We start from the raw sequence: 25,603 nt of genomic DNA, 5'->3' as shown, positions 1-25,603 counted from the left end.
GCTGGATTTCGTTCTTGAACTTGATGAAAAATGAGTACAAGTCGTGGCCATCAGATTTACCTCAGGCTCCTACTCACTTTAGTCATGAGAACCAACATGGTCCAAGCTACGCAGACAAGGTGAAGTTTCTCGGCTCAAAGAACTCTATTTAACATATTAAAAAGCCGAGAACCATGAAACAGGTTTGCGAAGAGTCCTGTCAAGATCACTACTCTGCTTCTCACTTCGAAAAACAAAGTGTGCATAAATATTGGGTTAGAAAATGTGATGAGGTCCTTAGGGAAGATTTTAACAAATTGTGGATCATAACAAGATTAATTGTATTTGATGACTGCAACAAAACTACAAGGTTCTTGGAAAGTTTGTTTCAGTTGATCATCATTAATCCCTTTTTAATGATAAAGCTACCATAAAAGTTAACCAAGGCAAGTTAGAAGATTTGATCATGACACCAGGAAAATGGTTTGATTGTGGAAAGTTTCATTTATTGTTTGAAAAGTGGAACACGGTCAAACACAGCAGGTCATCTTTCATCAAAGGTTTCGGAGGTTGGTTATTCATAAAAATCTACCTTTTGACCTTTCAGAAGAGACATCTTTGAAGTAATTGGAGCTCACTTCGGTGTATTGGAGAGCATTGCACTGGATACTCTCAACCAGATTGGACATCCTCATGCAAGAATCCATGTTTGAAGAAAACCTTTGCAGATTCATGCCGGCTACAATAGAATTGAAGAATGAGATCAGCGGCAGCTTATTTCTTAATTTCGGAGATTTTGAATCACTAATTGTTCCTAGTATTGTTAAAAAAGATTTATTCATAGTGATTTTTCTAATCCAATTGATTTATGTAGATTGGAATTTGTGGCTTCTGATGAAGAAGTGATGGTTCAATTTCCTTCATCGAACTGGGATTTTCTCAAGCAAAACAAACAGTCTATTTCAAGGAACCATTTCGAGTCACTCAGAAATTTTGATTCATGACCCGAGATGGACAGTTGGGAAATTTCAAATTCATCAGAGATAGATCTGAAAGCATGTTTCAGACAAGATCCAGAACTGTCATTGGCCAACAGCTGTGTCCAGCGCACGTGAAGAAGAGCAAGAGTCACTGTTGGCTGGACATTTAATGAGTTTCAAAGAGAGAGAACAAAGGCCTCAAATCATTAATTCTTCAAAAAAAAAAAAAAAAAAAAAAGGCTTTCTCCTAAAAGACGAAACAATTAAAAATGTCCAAGTGTGGGGCTAATCACAGCCAATACAACTCAAAAGGAACATATGAAACAACTTCTAACATGGCTAGGAATAAAATACAGCCAAACAAAGAAAGAATCTGGAACTGGTACAAACATCAAAGGTCGTGAACCCAATCTGAATCATCAACAAGGAGGAAAGATAAAGGCCTGCCAGTTTAATAAAATATCTTGCATAGAGAAGTCCATAAATTGTTTACTTAGAGAGCACCATGAACAGGCATTCAGACGTGCGAACTCATATCTATCAAACCAAGAGGATGCTTTATTTTGAAAGACCTGTAGATTTTTCTCAACCCATGAAAATTTCTATTTCCATTTCAAAAAAAAGAAAAAGAAATGCTCCCAAGTGATTACACTTCAATTATTCTTTTGTAATTACAGTCTGTCCATTATTATTAGGGATTTGAAGGCTCTTTTCTGTAGCTCTTCTTGATGTTGTTGTCAATGTGTGTGCGCTTGTGGGGGGAGGGGGGTGCTGTTCTCTCTATCCAGGCCCTTGGGTTGTTCTGCTGCATCTTTTTGGAATATATTGTCCTTGAATGTTTCTTATGCAATGGAAAAAAAAAAAGTCTAGAACCAAAAAAATATAAAAAAAAATGGTTTGTTATTAGTTGGCAAACCTGTCCAACAAGCATTGCAAAATGGATGGCCACAGGCAGCTGACTGGATCTTATCAAGTGGATAGATTTCAAAACATATACCACAAGGTAGCTGCCAAAAGATAAGGTATATCATAATGCTGTTTACATTCTCAATTTTACCAATCAATTGTTTATGCAAAAACAATTAACAGAATCTCAATAAAACTAAAACAAATGAGATTGCTTACTTCTAATTCATTTGAATGTCGCAACACTGGTTTTTGTAGTAAGCCAACAGATCTACGAACCTTTTCTTCATCTGCAAACCATTCATCATGCACTTTACTGACACTCCTGCAAAGCAAGATCATTGTAGAATCCCCAAAATTTAGAATATGGAATTAGGCATACGATATTTACAAAGTGGAGAAAACATGAAGTGAACTCAGGTGAGGGACATATTACGAAAGGTTCCCAAGACAATATTGTCATGTAATAACTAAATCTACAATGTTATGTAATAAAAAACGTTAAGACATGTACTTTGCATTAATAGGGTTCATTATGTAATCATCTGTATTCGAGTACTTCACATACAGTTGATAAATTTATACCAGTTGTAATATCGATAACTAAATCTACAATGTTATGTAATAAAAAACGTTAAGACATGTAGTTTGCAGTAATAGGGTTCATTATGTAAATCATCTGTATTCAAGTACTTCACATACAGTTGATAAATTTATACCAGTTATAATATCGGAGCAGGATGCTAGCGGCTACTTTTGAAATAGAAAGAACAGTGGATACTCTCGTGATGTCTTCCTCCTGACATTGTTGAATATCTGCCTCGGCCAAGATTATATAGTTTTGCTGAAAATTTATAAAGATAGATACTTGTGAGACATTTTTATAGTAAACAAACAAAATTAAATACGGAGGTTCCTATTTAAAAAATTTCAAAAACATTTCAAATGGGTAATAAATGAAGTTAAACCATGATTACAAGGGGTTCAATTTACACCTAGCGAGAGCTAAGTAAGAAAAATATGAATGAACCAATATCATGTTTCTCGTCAAAGAAAGTAAAAGAATTCCTTTCTAACCAAGTAGACATGAACGCCCTAACGAAATTCCTTTCCAACCAAGTTGACCTAAAATGTCCTAATGAAAGTCACGGCATTTTCTTCTCATTAAAGCAATCCCATATGGGAGAGAAAGAGAGGAAATACCAAATGTCGTACAGGAGAGCCAACAGCCCGTGATTATAAAGTCCATGAGACGCTCGACAGATTGAAGAGGTTTAACCTAACCCAAGGAGGGAGAACTACTCTTCATAATTACGTGCTTGCTAATCTTCCCACTTATTATATGTCAGTTTTCGCAATGCCTGACAAAGTGGTATCATCTATTGAGAGAATCATAAGGAATTTCTTTTGGGAAGGACATGTGGGGGGAGTAAACTTAACCATTTGGTGAAGTGGGCAGGCTTATTTTTTTTAAACAGAGACAAGCTTCTTTATTAATAATAAATGAGACTAATGCTCAAAGTACAAGAGTATTATACTGAGAACAAAATAAGATAAAGACAATATCATCCAAACAAATTAAACAAAGATGAACTTGGGCAATACAAATGTGAAAACAACCTACAAACGATCACAAAGTAGAAACAACAAAAGAACCAAAGCAATTGAGAATTGAAACATTAATAAAGGGCTCAATACAAAGAAAATAGAAACACTTGATCGAAAAGCACCCACTTCCAACTGGAATTTTGTATTCCACATCCTTCAATTTGAAAGGAGAAGGGAAACACCAAGAGGCAATTGTCTACTTCAAAACTATCAACTGAAATAATTCTTTGCCTATAGTTCTTTGCGGTCCACTGATAATCATGATAACAAGGACAAAACATCCTAAAAACTAACTTGTAAGCTAACAATGTTCTTGATCCAGATCTAACTGAGAAAGAAAGAGATGAGGAGGAAACCGAAATTGATAAGAGGAGAAACTTAAAGGTTTTTTGGAGGAAAAATTAGAGGTCATTGAAACGGCAAAAGTTTCAAATGGCAAGGAGGGAGTCTTGGCTGGAATCTTCACTTTCCTCCTTAAAGCTCCTCTTCTCCATTGTTGGCTTTGCTGCTTTTAAGATTGAAATTCTCTCTCTTTCTTCTTTAAAATGGACTCTTCAGCTTTGTCTGATAAATTTCCAGAAGGGGACCATCACCATTCAATGAAATGCCTTTATAATTAATGCCTGAATTGAAAGCTCTCCTGCATAGCTCTCTTGTGACTATGCTAGGTGGATCTAAAGAAGAAATATCAACAAAATTCAAGAAAAACTCCCTCTCTTCTCAACATTAATCTCAATTGTTGCAAGAATGAATCCACATAGATTTTCTTTAATTTGTATTTTGGCTTCAGAAACATTTAAGAAATTCATAGTTTCCGTGAAAAAGTCTACTAAGCCCCCAAAGTAAACCCCGATGACCTCAAAAGTTTGATTATTCTAGTAATCTAGAGGTAGGTTCTCGATCGAGATCCAACCACCATAACCTTTAGCATACAAAGGCCTACAATGAACTAACTTATTTCATTTATCAAACTTTAAGCAAAAAGCGCCCCAACTCCGGCCATTTTCCACGTTGCTCTATAAGACCATCAAATGTACCTTGATCAAAATCAATCAAAGCATTCTTTGTAAATAGTGAATTGATGAATACCTCCGATTGAAAAGTACAATTGTAGCGTATCTCTAATCTCTGCCCAGCCATTGAACTCAAAAAGACACGTGACCACCCAGCATAGCTATCTAACTTCTCTTCTTAAGATCATACAGGGGACCTCCTGACAGATTCTTTTCCACCTTAATCTGATCTGAAAACCAAATCGCATAGTCAATCTTTGACTTATAGCTTTTCAGAATTTTAAAATACAGCTTCTAGCCCGGTTTATCCACACCCGAAAGAATATGTATGAATGATCTTCCACCTATTCGGGGCAAAAATTGGACCTCAAAATCCAATCTTTCTCTATTCTGAATTTTGAAACTTCTGTTATGTCGTTGTCGAATCTTTCTTTCTTATAGAAGTATAGCCTTTCAGGTTGTTGACAAAGCTCTTCTGTAGCTTCTAGGATCCAACAAAGTTGGGAGCTTGTTAACAGCAAGATTTTCTTTGCTTCCATATCTTCAACAAGGAATAAATCGTTCTCATACCAAATAAGTAGGCGGCTCCCAGAATTCTACAGCTTTCAACCTCCATTTTAAACTTGCTTGTCGGAAAACTCAAGAATAAGAATTCACCTCTAGTGGGGAACTGAGAAACAAGAATGCTTTTGGCCGCAGAATACTGATGACGACGGTCTTTGCCAAAGAACCGTAGCTAAGGAAAGTTGGAAGGGGAGGAAAGAGGAGAGAGAAGAGAGAAGAGAGGACTTACCTTATCATTGATGAGGTTTCCTAAAATTATTTATAATTGGAGTGCGCAGCCTTAAGAAAAGGAATTTGGCCCTTCTTGCAAAATTTGGCGTTTTTCAAAGGAAGCAAGCTCTTTGTGGAGACCAATTGTTAGAAGCATTCACAGGCAAGAAATTTTTTATTGGCACACAAAGGAAAAATCTGAGAATAGTTGAGAAGTCCTTGGATTTCCATTTCTAGAAGTTGGAGGAAAGTGCCTTGGCTACATTCGAACTTGGAAAGGGTTTCTACATTGCGTTCTAGACATATCAGTGGGTTGGTGGCATTCCCCTTAGTATCTGCTTTGCTGAACTCTTTAGGATTACTTTATCGTCAAATGGTTCAGTAGCACCATAGCAGAACATTGGGATCACTCAATCTCCTCATGGTCTATCATCTTTTGTCATTTGCTCAAAGAAGACAAAATTTGGAATACCAAGATATGCTAGGGTCTAATTTCCATAAAGGCAATGTCAGATAACCTAGACAAAAGAATTTGGTTGTTGGATCCCTCGGGCAAATTTTCAGTAAAGTCACTATCCTCTCACCTTTGTCCTTCCTCTCAAATAAGCAGCTGTTTATACAAAGCATTATGGAAGACTAATAGCCCAAAAAGGGCCAACATACTTTGCTGGATAATGATTTTTTGGGCATTAAACTGCACCCGTGTTATGTAGAGGAAGCTTGTGAATAGCTGTAATTCTTTTTCTACGTGTCCACTAAGCAAAAATCAGGGGAGGAGTTCCAGCATCTATTTTTTTATTGCATATATTCTGAAAACTGTTAGAGGAAACTTTATCGGTTTTCTGAACTGTTTAGGTGTTTGAGAATAACTATAGTCATAATGTACAACAGTTATTATCAGGACATATTCTGAAAAAGAAACAGCATTTTCTATGGGAAAACATGGTCAAAGCACTGCTTGCATATTTGTGGTATCAGAGGAATCAAAGAACATTTCATGACAAGGAGATGAGGTGGATAGACCGTTTTGAATCGGCAACCCGTAACGCTTCAGCTTGGTGTTCTCTAAATAAAGATTTTGAAGCTTATAGCATTCAGGAGATAAGCTTAAGTTTTTAATTTTCCAGATTGTTAGATTTATCTGTTTTACTTGTAACTCAACTTTTTCTATGTATTTCTTTACTTCTCAGTTTCTAGTTTGGGTTACCATTGTTCCCTCAAGATTTGAGGCAGGGGTGGATTTGGCCCTTTTTGATGATTGATCTTTTGATGCTAGTTTTTTGACGGATATGATGAGGACGCTATGGGGTGTCAATCTATTTGAGATGTCCAGGCGTGCCTGTTGATCCTCCGTCTCTTTATTTCAATATTCTTTGTATAACTCTCATGTACTTTGAGCAATAGTCTCGTTTTATTAATAAAAATTGAGATTCAACTCCTGTTAAAAAAAATCGTTTCAGATAAAATCCATGGAGACTTCTTTATAAAGACATTTGCAGTGTTAATGCTACCATGGCTAACCTCCTGGAGTAAACTTAATCTTGTTTGGGATTGGACCCTTCAAAATAGTTTTGTAAAGGAGACCGCTTTCTTAGTGACCACCGGAAGCAAGGTGATGGGTGAGAGTTTTGGTTGTAAACTGCCCAGATTTTTCTAGATTCCATCTCCATTTAACCTCTATTTTGGTTCCATACCATGAGTCTTCACAACCCACTTTGGGAAAGGGCATTCGAAAGCGTACCCTATTTCCAAATTTTGACTTCATTAACTATCTAACTGTGATGCCCCGCAATTTCCAGATATAATTAATTTTTGTCTGTTGGCGTTCAATTTGGACTATATCTGGGCTAATTAATTTTGGTTTAATTTGGACTAAATCAATTAATTAATTGGTATTCTATTATTTGTTGGATGTGATCGGGTTATTAATTAATTGGTTTATTTAAGCTAGTAGAATCCAATTGGGATAAATTAGATTTAAAATGGAATAATTTAAGATATTTAAGTTTTTGATTTTATGAATTGGAGATTTTAAATTAAGGGTCACGTTCATAATTTTGGGAATTTAATATATTATTTGCATTGTTGGGTTGAGCTTGAAAGACCCAAATATTTTCAAGCTTGGATCTTACATTTGTAGTTTTGGAAATAAAGATTTTATTTGGAGAAGTAAAAAAACTTTTCTGGAGTTTTAGAAAGGCTCTCTATTTATGAGGTCATAAAAGAAGGGTTAGAAAAAAGAGAAGGAAAAAGGGAAAAACCATAGCACATCATCTTCTTCCTCCCACCCCAAACAACGACTCCCCCCTCTTTCTCTGGCGGTTCTGCAAAACCAGATGGACGCCAAATGTCCTTTGTCGACAACCTCACCCACACACAATAGCCAACAATGGACTAGCAACTAGTTCTTGTGCATAAGATGATTCAAATCGACATGCTCTTGCTCCACAAACGAAAAATGGAGTTTTAGACCAGCACGGATGCTCCCTTTGGAGTTGACGACAGCCTACATTCACCCATGAATTCAACTTGCTTTGCAAGCACAACTCAGACAACTTTATTGGGGCTTCTGGGGTTCCGTTTCTTCTCCATTTGAGACTTCAAAGTGAATAACAATTTGTATATCATTTTTGGACGATTAGGTTTGTCTTGCAGCAACAATTTTTACTTGAGAATACACTTCCAATGAGTTTCAACATTGACCCACGCTTCGATTGACTTTAAATCAATTTACCCAAGTGTGAGTCCAAATTTGCAAGTTTGGATATTATCAAACACCAACCAGCAAGGTCTGAAGGCTTTTCACCGAGTTTTTTATAAGAATTATTTCTTTAATTCTTGTTTCAAATTGGATTTGAGTGTTTGAAAATCGTTCTGACTTTTAGAATTCGTTTGTTTTTGTGTTTTGGTTAATTTGTAAGTATTTCTTATTAAGGTTCAGCAAGGTTGAACATGCCTCGGACTAGTTCACATTCAATGATGTTTAAGCAGTAACTGACTTGTGAAAGGTTGTGGTTGTAGTTTCGGACTAAATAAGAGTGAATAGTTAAAGTGTATGGTGAATTTTGGTTAAGAATATGCCTTTTGGAGAACCTCTCGATGCGGAATAAGGTATTGTCGATTTGTGTGTGTGACGTGTCATCCTTTTGCAAGGGCCATGCTAATTTTCTCTACACCATTCCAATTCTATTAGATGTCCCCAAAAGAGACAAAGTCGAATAAGGTTTTCGAAATAAGTTTGAACACCTGAACATTGTGTTTATTGTTTAGGCTTCCTAAGAGTTGATGTTGGTTCAAGAGAGAGGTGGATTTTTGGGTTGAGAATTAAAGATAGTCAATCGAGGTCAGTAGTTTCCACATCACCTTCACAATATAAATTTTGATAAACATCTGTTATGAATGTTATGGTTTGATGGATGTTTGAAAGTGTGTTTTGAATGTCTGTAAATAAGTTTTGCACCATTTGAAACTTACTAAACTCTTATTGATGTTTTAGATGGTTTCTTATTAGAAAACATGTTCATATGATTTGAGAATCTACGGAAAGTATTTTGCATATTTTTAGTTGATTTTGTCAAACAATGTTTTGAATGTCAGTTGAAGTGTTTTGACTTGTTTTAATGCGAAAGTGTTTCTATTATGGTTTTTGTTACTTCTGAAACATTCTGAAAACTTTGAATGGTTTGATCTGAATAAGTTTTGCTACTTTTTTTTTCTAAAAAAGGAAATGAGTCTCTTCATTGAGATAATAAATAGACAATAAAAAAGATCATATAAAGTCCTAGGGATCAGCAAATGCACCCCGATACTTCAACTAGGTTGACACCCCCTTAACACCCTCATCATATCCGAGCAAAGACCGAAAGGTGTAACCAACAGCAAAAACGAGAATAGATCCAACCCATACAAACAGCCCAAAACTACAAATCAAAGAGTTAAGACCACTTACCGAGAATCCGGAAAGAAAATAATACAAGGTTACAACAATTAACTAAGAATTAAGCATTGACCTTATCCTTGTAAAGGAACTTAGACCAATCTGCCTCACGACCTCAACTTACAAGGTAGTAGCAAAAGTCTAAGTGGAAAGGCTGAAATCCGTTATGGCCAGCACTATCATCCCCTCCCAATGCGCTTTCATTGAAAGTAGGCAAATCCTTGATCCGGACTTAATTACAAATGAAATTGTGGAAGAATAGCGAGCTAAGAGGAAAAGAGAGTGGATTTTGAAGCTTGATCTCGAAAAGGCCTTCGATTATGTGAAATGGGATTTCCTCGAAAAAGTCATATACAGAACAATTTTGACCAGAAATGGATATCCTGGATTATGGGCGGCCTAAAAATGCCAAGATTCTCCATTCTCATTAATGGAAAGCCTTGAGGTCGTACTTTTGCTTCTAGAGGAATTCGGCCCTATCCCCTTTCCCCTTTCCTTTTAGTAAGCGAGGTTTTGGGTTAATTTGATAAAAGCTCCCCAGCAGAGATTTGGTTTGAACGTAACCAACACTTCTTCCATGATAAAAGAAGAGATTAGATTGACATCGTAGACAATTCTAAAAGAAACGCTGCAGCTTGGTGTTCTTCAAATGCAAAAATCAAAGATTACTCCATACAGGATATCTGCCTCAACTGGACAGCCTTCATCTGAAGAGATTAAATACAGTTTCCCCCAATTTCTAGTTCAAAATTTGTGCTTTTGTAGTTTTGACGGGCTTTAATTTGTATTTCTATGGTTGAGTTTTTACTTTCCAGCTTTGCTTCTGGTTACCGTAGGAAGCTTATACTGTTATTTGATTGTTATCTGAGTTTTTTCAACACCTTAGTATTGCTCTTGAATTTTGGATATGATGAGGGTGCTAAGGAGGTGTCAACCTAATTGAGATGTCTGGGTGCACCTACTGATCCTCTCTCTCGCCCCCATTTCTAGACTTCTCTATTATTCTCAACGTATAACTCTTTTGTACTTTGAGTTTATTAATAATATTGAAGCTTGTCTCCTTCTCAAAAAAAGTAAGTGAGGTTTTGGGAGCTCTTGAACAAGCTATTTGTAAATAGGCATTACAAAGGCTTTGTAGTTGGTAAAGAAAAGGTTCACATACCATCTCCAATTCGCAGACGATACTCTTTTGTTTTGTAAGTATGATGAAAGCATGTTACCGAAACTTAATGACACAATTGCTTTCTTTGAATGGTGCTCTAGATAGAGGATAAATTGAGCGAAAACAGCCCTATGTGGAGTCAATGTGGATGAGGATGAGCTGAAACTAATGGCTGAAAAGATGGGCTGCTCTACGAAAAAGATGCCCTTTTTATATTTAGGGCTTCCATTGGGGGGTACCCAAGACTGGTTACCTTTTGGCAGTCCATGATTGATAAAGTGCAGAGAAAGTTAAACAAATGGAGGAGATTCAATTTGTCAGGAGGAGGAAGAACAACCTTATGTCAATCAGTATTGGCCAATCTCCCCACTTATTACATATCCTTGTTTGCAATGCCGGTCAACATAGCATCCTCTTTAGAGAGATTAATGAGGAATTCCTTCTGCCCCGAACACCATTCAAAAAGCCTAATGGCTTCCTTTAGAGAGATTAATGGCTTGAGAAGCGTCTGATCATCATATTTGAAAAAAAGGAGGGTGTCATCAGCGAATTGGAGCAAGGGAAGGTGGATTAAATCGTTTGTGAGCCAGTCTTAAATAAGGCATAGGATTCATTTGAAGGAGAAGCGCTAGGGTGGTTTCTGGGAGGGGAGTTGACTTTTGCTGCAAGATTTTCGGCTGCCAATTTTCTCTTTTATCATAGGCTTCATTAATTTTTTAGTGTTGTGCGACTCTTCCTCTTCTTCACGTGTTTTTGAATTTTGGCGCTTGAATTGTGTTGTCTTCTTCTAAGGTGAGACTGTATTGGTTGGAGCAGTATTCGGTTAATCAAACTTTGCATCTTCCATGATGTTTCTCAAAGCTTCAAATGGATTTCTTGTAATCAACAGATCTTTCTGTATAAATAGATGTTTTCCAATTACTAGAACTTCCACGGTAACTTCTTCATCCATGGAAACTGAATTTAATCTACTTAAATCAATCGGATAGGTGAAATCACTAGGAAATAATTCTTTTTTACGGACTCTGGAACTTCAGTTGGCTCAAAGTCACCAAAGTTCAAGAAAAAAAAACTTCCATGATTTCACTCTAGTTCAATAGTAGCTGGTAAGAAGCCACATAAGTTCTTTTGTATTTGAATTCTTGCTTCGGAGCAATTAATACGATTAATAGTGTCCAATGCTATGCAATCCTACCTCCAAAATATGCACCAATAACTTCAAAAATCTCTTTTTGCCAAAGGTCGAGAGGGAGGTTCTTTATTGATAGCCACCCTCTGAAACCTGCTATGAGAGTTGGTCTACTGTGCTTATCATCATCCCATTTTTCAAAGAGAAAAAAGGTATTCCGTGTGATTGAACCATTTTCCTTGATTGATAATCAGATCTTCAATCTTTCCTTGAGTTACTTTGAAAACGGCTTTGTCTGCAAATAAGGGACTGATGCTTTTAGATGAAACAATTCCTCCAAATGAACTCTAATATCCTTCCACTCGTCAAATGCAAATAATCTTGTAAGTACCCAAAGATTGGAGAAGTCTTCCTCTAAAATGTCTTCTGGCTTTCGAAACCAGTACTTTTGCTCTTAATCATGGCCAGTAGAAATAGGAAAGTTTCTATGCTATGTTTTGGTCTTCCACCTGGAAATTGGATCAGATTTGTTGATACAATATCTATATTCTGTTTTCCAGTACTAAAAACAATGTTTCTTTTTCGTAGAACTTTAGTTTATCTGAATAACTTGAACCTGGTTTTGGAAGGTGGGATGTCTGCAGCCCTAACTAATCAAAATCTATGTGTAGTGTGGATTGCCATAATGTGCAGTCATAAATCTTCAAAAGTTATTTATCATATTCAGGAAGCAAAACCATCCTTGTTTTGAGTCTCCCAAGAAGATGTGAACAGATGACTGGATTCTGGATGCACTTCGAGCGACCCACCACAAAAACCAACCTGATGGGGTTCGGAATTTTGTCGATCTTGTAGCTTCCTTTCAGTCATATCGGCTTTTTTTGAAAAACTTCCAATCAGGTTCTTTGACTAGACCTGAAATTGAATAAACAAACCATTCTAGTTGGTGCTTGGATAGACTAAGAATTTTTTGGAAATCTACATCTTTGATGTGAAACAACCCCTTTTCAAACTAAATACAGTAGTAGGAATCTATGATTTTGCAACTCTTCACTTCCATTTATGAGTCCGTTGAATGCCTGAAGTTTGCCAAGGAAAGTCGTGGTTGGAACAGAGAAGGGAGATGAGAGATAGGAGAGAGAACTTTCCTTTTCTTTAATCGTGTATTTCCTCTTTCAAATAACTCTTTAAAAACTCTCTCCAGATCCACTTTGATAAGATTCCAATTCTTTCGAAAGAAGGCCATAGAGAACCCATCAGCACCTAGAGATTTGTTACCTTCACAACAGAAAACAGTCTTTTTAGTCTCTTCTATGGTAAACGGCACCACCAACTCCTCATCCTCCCTAGGCGAGATAGGACTCTAGTCAATACCTTCCAGAAACGGCTTAATCCTCACTTTAGGGATAAGGAGATTAGAGAAGGATTTAATGATTTCCTCCTCTATCACCTTACTATCACTTGCATAAACCCTGTTGTCTAAAAGCAAGAGACCAATATGATTCTTATTCCTTCTTCCATTTACCACTCTATGGAAAAATTCAGTATTACAATCCCTTCCTTAGCCCACTTAATTTTACACTTTTGCTTCCAACTCACATTCTCCTTTCTGATCAACTCCGCAAGGTTCCCTTTTAAACCTACCCTCTCCTCCTTAAGACCACTTTCAAGGGAGCCTTCCAAGCATCAATCTCATCAACCCTTGCGGTAACTTCCTTCTTTTTCAACCGAATTTCACCAAAAACCACTTTATTCCACACTTTAAGTTGACCTGGTGCTGAAGCCTTTTGATTCAAATATTATGATAAAGGAAATCCCCCAATCTCTTTGAGGAAATAAGGTAACAATAACTTCTCAAAGCCACTCTCTCCTGTCTACTCAACCAAGCTCATTTCTTTTCTTTTTTTTTTTTTTCTTTTCTTTTCTTTTCTTTCTTTTTTTTTTCTTTTTTTTTTTTTTTTTTTTTCTCTCTCTCTCTCTCTCTCTTTCCTACTAGCAAATGTTTTAGAGGAGAGCACCACAAACATTGGTCCACAAAACTCTCCAACAGTTCCTGTATCTTTGCCCTACAACTAAACCACCAGATTACCAGCCAATCTAATCCAGAACAAGTCCTGTAGAAAAGGAAAGCTTCCAAAAGCTTAGATCACAAAGTAATCATTGCGTGGCAAAAAGAAAACTACGCTCTTGGTCTTGGTTATCTCTTGTTGTTCATACTATTTTAAGTTAGAAAAGCCACTTCCAGCAGGCTCAGCTGCTACGCTCCACAACAAACCAGCCATTATGCTTCAACCTCGACCTAGGCATGGAACACTCTAGTTCTTCCCGAAATAGTATCACATTTCAAGGTATAAAACTAAAAGTAACAAACTCCAAGAGTTTAATTTTACTTTAGTACCCAATCAAACCATCAAAATGAAACAAACCCGTATGAAGAGAATGATAGAATTTATCATGACTAATGTGGTGCCGTTATCAACAGAGTGATAAAAAAAGAATCTCTAGCTGCGCATTCGTAGAAAGAGGCAAAACAATCCCAATTTCATACTCAAATTTTGAAAGAAAAACAAAGAAATCAAAAAAGAATCGGAAATTGAGATTGGTAAAGAGTATAATAGAGCAATCAACAAACACCAGCATTCGCAAAACCGCAAAGTCTGAATGCCCATGGCGAACACACAGAAAATAAAACATAAAAATGGAACAATAAGAACCTGGTGGCGATAGGAAACCATGTCGTCGGAATCGTCGGAATCATTATCAACAAACTCATAATCACCGACATCAGCATCGTCACTGTCAATGCCAGCAGCATCGTCGTCGCCGCCACTGTAGAAGTCCTCCTCATTGTCAACAGAGTCGTCGTCGTCGTCATGGGCATCGTGCATGTCGAGCTCATCCTCTGATTCCATTTATGGTGGGACCGTTTGGAAGCAGAAGGCCCCAACAGTGACTCAACAGAAAATGAGATTGAGGAAGTGATGAAAAAGTAGGAAGGTGAAAATGCGAATGATCGAAGGAGCAGGAAATGGGGGAGCGAGGAAAGTGAGAAGAAAGAGGTAGTGGTTGATGACTGATAAGAGAAGAGTAGCAAAGTAGGGGTTCGTACTAAAAGAGAAATTGAAAAACCGAATTCACATTTTCAAATTAATATTTCTTTTGGCCTCAATGTTTTTTCTTTTTTTTTTCGTAAAAAAAAATATTCTTTTAAAAGTTTTTTCCAATGTTGTGTAATATTTAGTAGATACTCATAAGTTATAAAATTTCATAACCCCCTTCAGTTTTATCTTATAATATATAAAATTTCATAACCCCCTTCAGTTTTATCTTATAATATATAGTCTTCTATGTCTCATCAATAATGTGGTAGTGTATACTTAATATACACCATAACTAACTTCATTTGCCTTTTTATTTTCTTTACTCTTTCTCTTTAATTTTCATTTTAGTTCTTATTGTTTTGACTTTATAATATCTCTTATCAACCTGAATCTTTATCATTCTCATTGATAAAAGTAAGTTTTTTTTATTATGAACGTTCTATACGTATAATCCATGTGTATGCTTTAAATGTTCACGGTAAATTATTGTAAACATACTGACATGTTGCTTTTATTTACATTTTATAATTACAAAGTTATTATTTGATCATAATTTTAGGATTAAATTCATCTTATTCTCTAATTTATGATTTATGTTATTATTCATGTATGAAAATAATAGGTTATGTAAAAGATCTTTTAATCTTGTGATTCTCCTCTTATTTTATCTAAACTTGATATTTGTGATATTTGTAGAATTATTCTAAAATGATATATCACTTTATCTAAACATGTTAACCATTTATATATATATATATATATATATATAAATCATTTTATTTTATGAGTCTATAGTGAGGTTAATATTGTAATTTGCTTGTTTATTTGTTGTATCATCAATATGTGTATAAAATGCATATTTAAGAGATTAATAATTTAACTAAAAAAGGATTGGTATATTGTTACTACCTTACTATGTATTTTAATATGTATACACATATGTACCTTTAGCGAATAAAATGCATATTTTAATAATTAATGATTTAACTAAAAAAAGGATTAGCTATTGTAGATTGAGTGTAAGTTGGTCAACACTCATGAATATTAAAAAAACCTAAAAAAGATATAGCAGAATGAAAAAAATATTTATAAATATTGTAAAATATTATTGTTTATTAATTATAGGTAGCATTGATAAATAGTGAAATTATTTTAGTTTACTCATGTACTAATCTCATTGATATTGTATTATATGCCATGTTATTATTATTATTTTAGTATGTAGATATCATGTGTATAATAAAGTATATATTACGCATGTTATCTACCTTAGATATACACTTTAAAAACATAAAATATAACATGTGTTAGTTACTTACATTGTTCAAGAATGCATGTTTGGTATGTTTATTAAATTTTTAATATAAGTACATTTTTCATGAAAACTGTCCCTACAAACTAACACAGGTCCTATGATTCAGCACACTTAATTTTGGAGTTTTTATGATTGAGTCACGAAAAATGAAGGTGTACATTGTTAGTATAGATATTAACTTTTAATTCTTTTTAAGCATTTCTTAACCTTACTTTCATGTCCTTAAAATCCCTCTCAGTCATATGCAATATTGGTTCATTCATGTCTCTCCCTAAACTCATGGCATTACAATTACCATAACAAATCTTACAAAATTAGAGTTTGTAGCTCTTGATATCAATAAAAATAATTATTTGCCATGGGTGCTTTTTAATTTCATTTGAATATCGTAAATCTTGAAGAAGCAATTAAAGAATAAAATATGACATATAGTCAAGAAAAGACAAAGGTCATCATTTTTCTTTGACATCGTTATCTTCATAAGAGATAAAATATTGGATATATTACGATGAAAGATTCATATGTCCTATGCCGAAGTTTGAAAAAAATCATGATTATATATATATAAAAAAAAAACATGCAATTCTGTGTGATATCTTGAATTTTAAGGTAATGGAAAGTGGTACATGCATAGCAGAAAAACAGAATTTATTTTACCATAATTACATATAAACTATTTAGAAATTGACATGCTACATCTACCCTAACTAAGTGAAATTAGGGTTAAAAGAAAACATACCTTTGAAGCTAGCTACTCGATCTTCCTAATCTCCTCATGAACACAAACTTGGGACCAGAATTGGAGTTTACCTGTTATTCTTCAAACTTAAAATCGGGTTGTGGGATCTGATAAGTGAAGGAATTAAGTGAGAGATATGGAAATTGGAGGAGGAATCTTAGGATGAGAATTGAGAGAGAAAAATAATTTGGTTTTATTTTGTAAAATAAAAAATACCAAAATTTTCAAAATTCTTCCAATATTTCAAAAAAGGTCTTTAAAAAACTAATTACATGCAAAATTACATGTAATTAGTTTATTATATCTCTAACTTCTAACATTCTACTAATCATTAGTGGAACTTAGTGAGCTAGATGTTTCACTAGAAGAAATATAGGCTTTAATGTCGCTTGGGAAAAATGAAAAAAGAACATTAATGTCGGTTTTGAAAAGGCGGACCTTTAATGTCGGTTTTCCACTGACATTAAAGACTAAGCTTTAATGTCGGTTCTAAAATGACATTAAAGGTCCGCCATTTTGAAAACCGACATTAAAGATCCATTTAAATTTTAATTTTAATATTTTTATTTTGTGAAAAAATTAGACACTTTAATGTCGGTTTTCCACCGACATTAAAGGTCCATTTAATTTTTTTTAATAATTTTTTTTGTGAAAAAATAACATTCTCTCTCTTACTTTACCCTTTTCGATCGTCTGGTATATGAAGATCAACTCGATTTCTCCAAATCTATTCGACCATCTCCCTCGTCTTCTCCGAACGATTCCCCTCCATTTCTTCTCCGATCGACGCCACCATTTTTATTACCACCACCATTTTTATCGCCGCCACCATTTCTATCGCCGCCACGATTGTTGTTCTGTTCCCCCACCCTTGGAATCAAATTCGGCTGCATTTCTCTCCTTCTAAAGAAACTCGTCCGCTCGTCCGCGTCTTCCTCTCACATTCTCATTCTCCCTCTCACATTCACAGCAATGACGGTAAAATTTCCATCTTCTTTCAAGTGGTCGCGATTTTTTTAATTTGGGGTTTTTAGCATGTTTTTTTATTTCGATTTAGATTGCAAACCACCCATCAATCTCAAAATTCAATTTGTTTCAGCATTTGAGTGTCTGTTTATCTTGCTTATAAATAAACACTACTTCCAGTCTAAACATTTTAGGCTTTGTTGCAACAAAGTTAAAAAAGTTTAGAAATATGTGAGTGCGTGCGTGTTTAGGAGCTGTGTTATATACTTAAATTTTATTCATCAGAGTGTTGTCCAATCTATGCAAGAATTGAATTGTACTTACGGTTGGAAAGAAAGAGGAGTTAGTGATGAGGCAGTAGGGTGGAAGTAAAGCATAAGAAAGCTCAAGAATGGAATGAATGCCCCAAGTGAGGATCCATAAGTAGGCTGCACATTGCTTCCATTGTAGTTTCTCAAAGTGTACCAAAAATAGGGCAATGCTTGCTGAATAAAATTTCAAGGAAGCCAGAGGCCCATCGCTTCTGTTGAGTTAATGAAGCAACAAGTTGTGAGGGTGCACACCCTTTTTATATACCAAATATAACATCACTTTTCTTTTCATATTCTTGTCTAAATGTCTACTTTTTATATAATAATGGATTAAAATATGTCTACTTTTTAGAAAATGGGATTTATATAATTTCTTTTTTCTTAATAATTTACTTACCAATGATACCAATAACTGTTCTAGCAAGCACCAAATAAACCATATTGTAAAAAGAAGAAGAAGAAGAAGAAGAAGAAGAAGAAGAGATATATATCTCTAAAACAAAGAGAGAATTGTTAGAGAAATTGTTTGATTGAATAGTTTGACTCTGCAAATGCTACCTTACAAACTTGAGCTTTTTATAAACTCAAATCTTCATTGCATGGGCATTTGATGGGTCCTACAAAACTTTTCATGGCAATTATAGTTTATATGAATCTTAATTTTATTCATGCTTAGTCATGTCACCATTATTAAAGTATACTTTAAATTATAAGTTTAGTCATGGTAGAACTTTTGGATTTTTTATCTCATGTATCCATTTATGCCACTAAGTGTTAGTGAAATTATCCAACAAAATGTTAGATTTTCTCACTAACTTTAAGTCCAAGGGCAATATGGTTGTAAGACCCCAATCACATGTAGCCAATGCGACGAAGAGCCTTACGATAAGAATGATACTCAAAGAGATTTTCTGATCGCGAAAGCATTGGCTACTGCCAAATCGGGATAAGGACCTTGATGCCAGAAGGGGGTGTGATGATTAGATGTGTAAAGTCAGTCTACTTCACGTAGAGACGGTGATATGATGCAAAAGGTGGTAGGTAAGTGATTGATGGGACCTAACCACCCAACCTAAGTTTTGGATAAGGTGTGTCAGAGGCACGTGGCATTTTCGAACTGGGCCACTTTCTACCGTCGGTTAGGAAAATCATTTTAGTGTAGAGAAACCCGTCTGGAAAGATCTATAAATAAAGAGTACGAGTCATCTGAAGATACTTCTTACTCTAATCTTGTTAAGAGAAAGAAAATTTAAAGGTGCTTAAGGATTTGAGACGGGACAAGCTCATTTCGATCAAGATTCTGAAACCAGCGAAGGGAGTTCGATTGGAGAAGCAAAAAGGGCTGATTGTAACTATGAGTGGTTTCTTACTAAAAGTTTTGAAATAAGAAAAGAATTTCTAACTCTTATTTAATGTTTTACTAGCTCCTTCTGAGTTTATGGACAATGTGAAATTTTCTACAAGTTTTTCCACTACTAACGTGAGTCAGTTCACCAATGAAAAGAATGTGTGACAATATGCTCTAAACAGCTTTATGCTTAAACGTGGTGATTTAACATCCTAGATATTGTATCATCACATGTTGGATATTGAGATCAAATGTCATAATGAAGATAAACTAACCTTGTACCCTTGATGACGTGATACCTTATCCTTGTTGTGTGATTTGGGATAAAATGTCTTACCCTTGTTGTGTGATCTGGGGTAAGATGCTCTATTCTTACTGTGTGATCTGAGATAGAATGCCCTATTCATATTGTGTGATGTTGAATAAAATGCCTCATATTTGTTGTGTGATCTGGTATCAGATGCTCTTTGCTTAATGAGTGATCTGCCACTGGAAGACACACAACACATAGTGGAATTGATGGGCATTGCTCATGCGATGAGTTTACTCTGCATGCTCGTAACAAAAGAGTGTGGTAAACGCTTGAGTTGAGGAAAAAGGGTACAAGTGTGTAAACCAAATGAGTAGAATGCTTATATGAAATGAATATTCAGCATGCTTAAAACATGCGATATGAAGAATCTCCAAATGATAAAGTTACTTCCTGATATAACTAATTTTCTTGTGTTTGATTATGAGGTCATTCGGCAACTTGATTTGTTAACGGTAAAAGATAAAAGGTCCGTTCACTAGACGTTTTCGTCTAACCTTTCAAACTTTTTGTTTTATCCCCTCAAGGTAGCAAAGGACATCCATCGTTGAATTGCAGTCGTGATCGCCTTATGTGCCCTAAAATCGTATCATTTTGTTAGTGGCCACTGTCTTTTCTCCTAACATGTAGGGGTTATGCGAGCAAGTCAAGTCAGTTGTCTTTTATTTCTTTTGAAGGGACTTAAGTACCCATAGTCACGTGTACTAGTTGATAACTTGTAAATATATAAGTTATTATGGCATTTTAAGTAGAATAATGGAACCAAAATGCGTAGAAAATGTGTCAAAACGTGCAACTTCTATCGTAAATTCATAACTATTAGGAAATACATCTTACATAAGTTTCCATGCTTGTTTTACCTTGGTTTTTAGTGTTTTAACGCAGGATTAATAAGAACAGTGAATCGTAGAGGAGCGCGTGCAAAACTTACGCAAGAAGAAACTTGTCTGGCAATACATCTCTAGGCAAGAAACAACGTCATCATGTGAGGAAGGTTCACTAGAAGATAAGAATGGTAGTTGGGATTGATGTGACTTGACAAGGCTGCAATTGGTGCTAACATGATCAAAAGTATAGAAGTTTCCTATCCAAAGTTGCCTATATAAAGTCTCCTTTCTACACCAAGCAAGGTGTGCCTTAATAGGCCAAAACCTAGAGAGTGGCGGAAAGGACTAGCCTTTCCATCGTCTACAAAAGTCATTCTTCTTCTTCCCCGATCAGTCTGTAAGTGAAAGCTTAGAGTCAAAGCAGAGAAGATTTCATCCTTCCTTTCCCCTAACTTGTAAAGTCATTCTCTTTACTTTTCATTTTGATACTTCTTTGTAATGTATATGTTCACATTGTACAGTGGTCCAAGGCCTATATTCTTTAATACATTGCATGTTTATACCTTTTAATTCCAACATTCCCTTACTACTCATCTGTCATTCTATTATCTTTAGTTTAAGTTTGTGATAAGTTCTTGATAAGAATTTTAGCTTATAAAGCTTATCGCATTAGTTGAGCTATAATCTTCACTTGGCCAATATATATCGCTAACTACTCTAGAGAGTAAGTAGCAAGGATATGACTAATGCGTGCAAGGGGAAGTTTTGAGACAAACTCCACATTGGAAAGATAACTTGCATTACTTTTGTATCCCGAACGGAGAATAACTGTGCGTATTTGGCGTCGAGAGGTTGTCACCCTTAAAAGAGAAGTTTTATAAGTCATGTAAGTGAACCCTTCTAGATAGATCTCGCTTAAGTAAGCTTTATCATTTGCATCTCGAGAGGTGAGCTAGTGTGACATTTAAGACATTGAGAGGTGGTCGCCTTAATCATAGTTGGTTAATTGATCTATCGCATCAAAGTTACTGCATGGCTTAGTCGCCTAGTAACACGGAGATCTTCCTTCACTCTTTCTTAAGACAAGTTAGTTCACACATCCATCTCGCCTTCATTTTTATTCCCCTTTATAGAATCTTTAGTGTAGATAGTAGTTTAGCTTTAGATACATTTTCCTTTGTACTGTATAGATAGAAATTTTATACCACCTGGATGAAGAGTAAGCCATAGAACTAAGATTTGATATTAATTCCCTGTGTTCTACCTTGGATTTCTCAGAAAACCTAATGTTTTGTGTACACTTGGACAAGCAATAGGAAAATGTGTACTTAACGAGGATTTAATAGTTACACAAGCATAAGAGACATAGTGAGCATCTCGCATGCAATGACCATGACTCACCACATAGAGAATATATATATACTAGAACATATACCACAAAACTAAAAGCTAAGTCCAGAAGCTAATATTATTTATCTTACCACTAATACTACATTAATGAAGTATTCTCTTTTCATCAAAGTTTACCTTCTGCATATAAATTTTTAAAGTAATAAGTTGTTCTGCTTATTAAACGGTTAGCGCCTCATCCCATAAAGGAAAATGCTTTGAGCTCCATTTGATCGTAGGGTGCAATATTTGGGGTAGAGCATGACAATGGTCATTTGACTTTAACTGACTTTTTCAAGTCAAAAGTCAACATTTTGATTTTTTATCATTTTACCCATCTTGACTAATTTAGACCTCCTAAGCATGAATCTACATTCACTTTTAGAAAATTTAACTCATATTTGAATACAAAACCAATGAAAGTTTGACTTTTCAAAGTCAAAGGTCAACATTTTGAATTTTTACAATTTTAACCATTTCCATCAATTCAGAGCTTTTGAATATTATTCCACATTCATATTTTTAAATCATATTTAAAAATAAATCTCTATCTCAAACTGATAATCGACGGTTATATCATATATATTTGTCAGTTTCTCTCTCTTTACCTAATTCGAAAAGTTCAAATTATTCCAGCATATTGTTCTAAGTTAATTCCATATGAGCTAGTAAAAGAACCTAATGGACTTATACATCATGGGCTCCAACGATCCAAGATTAACTGGCTAAACCCTTTTAGACCGAGCTAATCAACATTCATTAACTAATGGATCATTCTACTAAAGTCTCGTAATTGCACTCCCCTCACTATTGATATATTTGTGTCCATCTGATATAGTAAGTTAATCTATCACAAGTAGTTCGTAACCTTAGCTGGGTCAAAATACCATTTTACCCTCGAGACTACATCTTGCTCTTTATGTCCTATTGATCCACTATTGACATTTGGTTTAAGGTCCAACCTATAAACCAAATCCCTTTCAGGTCAATGAGAGGGCGGGGTCCTTTGTTCAAGACTTGGATTCAGTCCTTGAAGGAATAACCTAACTACTAATTCTAAAGTGGGTAATAGTGAATTTCGTCTTACACTCTAGATCCCTAGCTATCTACACAGTCTTACCTATAAAATAGAATGCTTATTAGGACAACACTTGCAACGCCCCAACAAATTGGAATCTAATTTTGTCATCTTAAGCTTAGTTATTGAAACCTTGGACGTTGTTTTAATGAAATTTTTGGTGGAGTAATTATTTAAGTCCGAGGATAAAATAATTTCTCTAATTGGATAATTAAATTTGGTAAGGTTGTTTGTTGAAGATAAAGTAATTGAGTTAAGTTAATGTGATATTTTTATTTGGAAAAGAATATACATTTATGAAAGGGAGTGTTGTGATTTGATGATTTTGAAAATTTAAGATATTGGGAGTCTTATTTAAGAAAAGAAAGAAAGAATTAATTAAAAGAGAGAAAAGGGGGATTTTTGGTGAGATTTGGGGGAGGAGAGAGAAGGTGGGATTAATTGGTGTTTAAATAAGGCCTAGGGACCCGTGCACCATCAAAACCTATCATCTTCTTCAAAAAAAAAAAAAACAAACAAAAGAGAAGAAAAATGGAGGCTAACCCTAATTTTCTTTTTGTGTTGGAAACCCTAGCCGCGCCGCCATCACCGCCGACCACAGCCCGCCGCGCCTTCGAGTTCTTCCGCCAGCCGTCGCATCCGAGTGAAGGCTTGCAAAGCGCAGCAAGGAATTAAGATGTTCGAACCTAAATAATTTATTGGGACTAAACTGATTTATCTCTCTTACAAAGGTAGCTTGGATCAATTGGATTGTAGAGTGAAAGACTCCTCCAGTAAGGACCACCTCCTTGTAACCCCGACCACGCGTAAGTTATTCCAACTAAATCCTTGAGTCCTTGGTCGTTTAATGTTCAAGTTATGAAAACTGTCGTTATTAAACATTTAGGATCTCGTTGCTTGGAAAGCGCATTTTTCTTGCTGTTAGGACTCTTTGAGCAAATCTCCAGGTAAGAGATTTCTACTACTAGCTCTACGACTAGAATCATGAGACCGCATGTATTCCTAGTTATGCACTTGAGGACTAGACTGCATAACGATATGTTAATTAATGAGGACATGATGTGACTGATGACGTGATTTGATATGATAGCATGGTTTAATGTGATGACGACTGGTTATCGCTTTATGTTTGGATGTTGTGATGAAATGTGATATGATGATTAGACTGATATGATTTCATGATGATGTTATGTATACGTATGCTATGGTTAGGGTACTTGTTAGCTTAGCCTATTAGAGTCGTACCTGCATGGGTGTCCTACGGGATCACCACCTATTTAGAACTGCGTAGTCCGACGGGACCGCCAGTCTAGCATGGATATAGATATGATTCGAGTGATTCGACAGGATCCTCGTAGCCCGATTGTCTTAGTGTTTCCTCCGGGTTCACTACAGACCAGTATGTCCTAGGTGCTCCCCCGGGACACCGAAGACCAGATTTCGTTCATAAGGGAGCGCATGTTGCGTGTGTTTTGGAACGTGCCAGTTTTTGGGTACCATTTTCAAGACTCTAATAGGAAGTTAACAGGCACCTAGTGGGACTAGTAGTGGGTCCCTTACTGAGTATTTTATACTCACTCTTTCCATGTCATATTTTCAGGTAGAGGCAGGGGTAACGGCAAGGGCAAGCTTGCGGGCGACCAGAAGTAACCGTGGCGAGCCATAGGGATTTCTGCTTCCGCTTTACACCTCTTTTAAACATTTAGTACTTGAGTTTTACTTTTCTTTATTTATTATTTCGTTTCTTTAAAAGTAGATAGGCCCCGAGTAGGATTTTAATATTTGTTTACATTTCGCACATTACTCTGATTTGATCTTTTTAAATAAATAAAATTTTGAGGTTTTATTCATTTTAACCAAACTTTATAACTTTAACTATGTTATTTACATTTTGTAATGACTTCGGCTCAGTATAAGGAGTTGGGTCTTTACAACACTGTTGAGCATGCCCTCACTAATGTAATCTAAGGATAATTCCGTTTAAATAAAAGTTCATAAGTTAGCTCAAGATTAAGATTAAGTTACCTAGGTCATCAATAATCAAATAGTTAGTTTTATACAATCAACGGTATTATAACTTAAAAGTGACAATTTCATGGTTCCAATCTTATGTAAACTCTTTGCATAGGATGTCTCCACTTCTATGTCTCTACATGAATGAATCGTTCAAGATCACATCGTTTCTAACAACAAAGCGGGCCGCACCATAGTGTCCCAAGAATAAGACGCCCAACCTTATTCATATACTATAAACCGTTTAGGTTATATTCGAACTTGATCCACGTTTATGTCTCTACTAAAGTTCAAGTTTACACTAAATAGCTTCAGGACCTTAGCTTATTGGATTCAAGATTATAGTATTCAATTTCACTAATAAATCTTTAATAAAAACTTTATTGAATAGAATATAATCTAAACTACAAACTAAGAGTTTTAGGACATAAATTCCAACATAAGGTATTTTTCTATTTATTTGGATTAAATTATTTGGAGTTGTACCTTAAATGTAATGCCCTAGGTTCAAGTTTTGGACCAAGATTCAAAATTTGGGTCCTCGACATTCACTTGCATCTCTTGTGACCTTTGGCAGCATCATTCTTACTTGTCTTAAAGGTTTATTAGAGTGAAAGTCGTCACCATAAACCAATACGAGTCTTTTCAGCATGCTTTGTCCTCACTCACATGTATTCTTATTAAATTTCTAGGAGATTTTTGATAACTCGTAGAAATA

At 35.4% G+C, this 25,603-nt stretch overlaps 1 protein-coding gene and 1 non-coding gene across 3 annotated transcripts in view; both read right to left on the bottom strand.

Annotated features, from left to right (window-relative positions):
* Positions 1-14,610, bottom strand: part of LOC103485827 (probable E3 ubiquitin-protein ligase ARI8) — a 45,055-nt gene extending 30,445 nt beyond the window's left edge. Inside the window, exons 1-4 of one of the 2 annotated variants that reach the window (XM_008443547.2) lie at positions 14,203-14,610; positions 2,585-2,709; positions 2,085-2,190; positions 1,876-1,966 (exon numbers count right to left, since the gene is read on the bottom strand). In XM_008443547.2, coding sequence (XP_008441769.1) covers positions 1,876-1,966; positions 2,085-2,190; positions 2,585-2,709; positions 14,203-14,400 — 520 coding nt within the window. In that variant the 5' untranslated portion in view covers positions 14,401-14,610. The remainder of the gene's footprint in view (positions 1-1,875; positions 1,967-2,084; positions 2,191-2,584; positions 2,710-14,202) is intronic. The other variant, XM_008443548.2, reaches the window with a different exon arrangement.
* Positions 8,368-8,470, bottom strand: LOC127149635 (U6 spliceosomal RNA). The gene has a single exon (XR_007821338.1). It is a non-coding gene; the product is annotated as a U6 spliceosomal RNA (small nuclear RNA).
* Positions 14,611-25,603: the final 10,993 nt, after the last annotated feature.

Source organism: Cucumis melo, chromosome 5, assembly GCF_025177605.1.
Source record: "Cucumis melo cultivar AY chromosome 5, USDA_Cmelo_AY_1.0, whole genome shotgun sequence".
Classification (NCBI taxonomy): domain Eukaryota; kingdom Viridiplantae; phylum Streptophyta; class Magnoliopsida; order Cucurbitales; family Cucurbitaceae; genus Cucumis; species Cucumis melo.
This window is presented reverse-complemented; position numbering and strand designations above follow the sequence as displayed.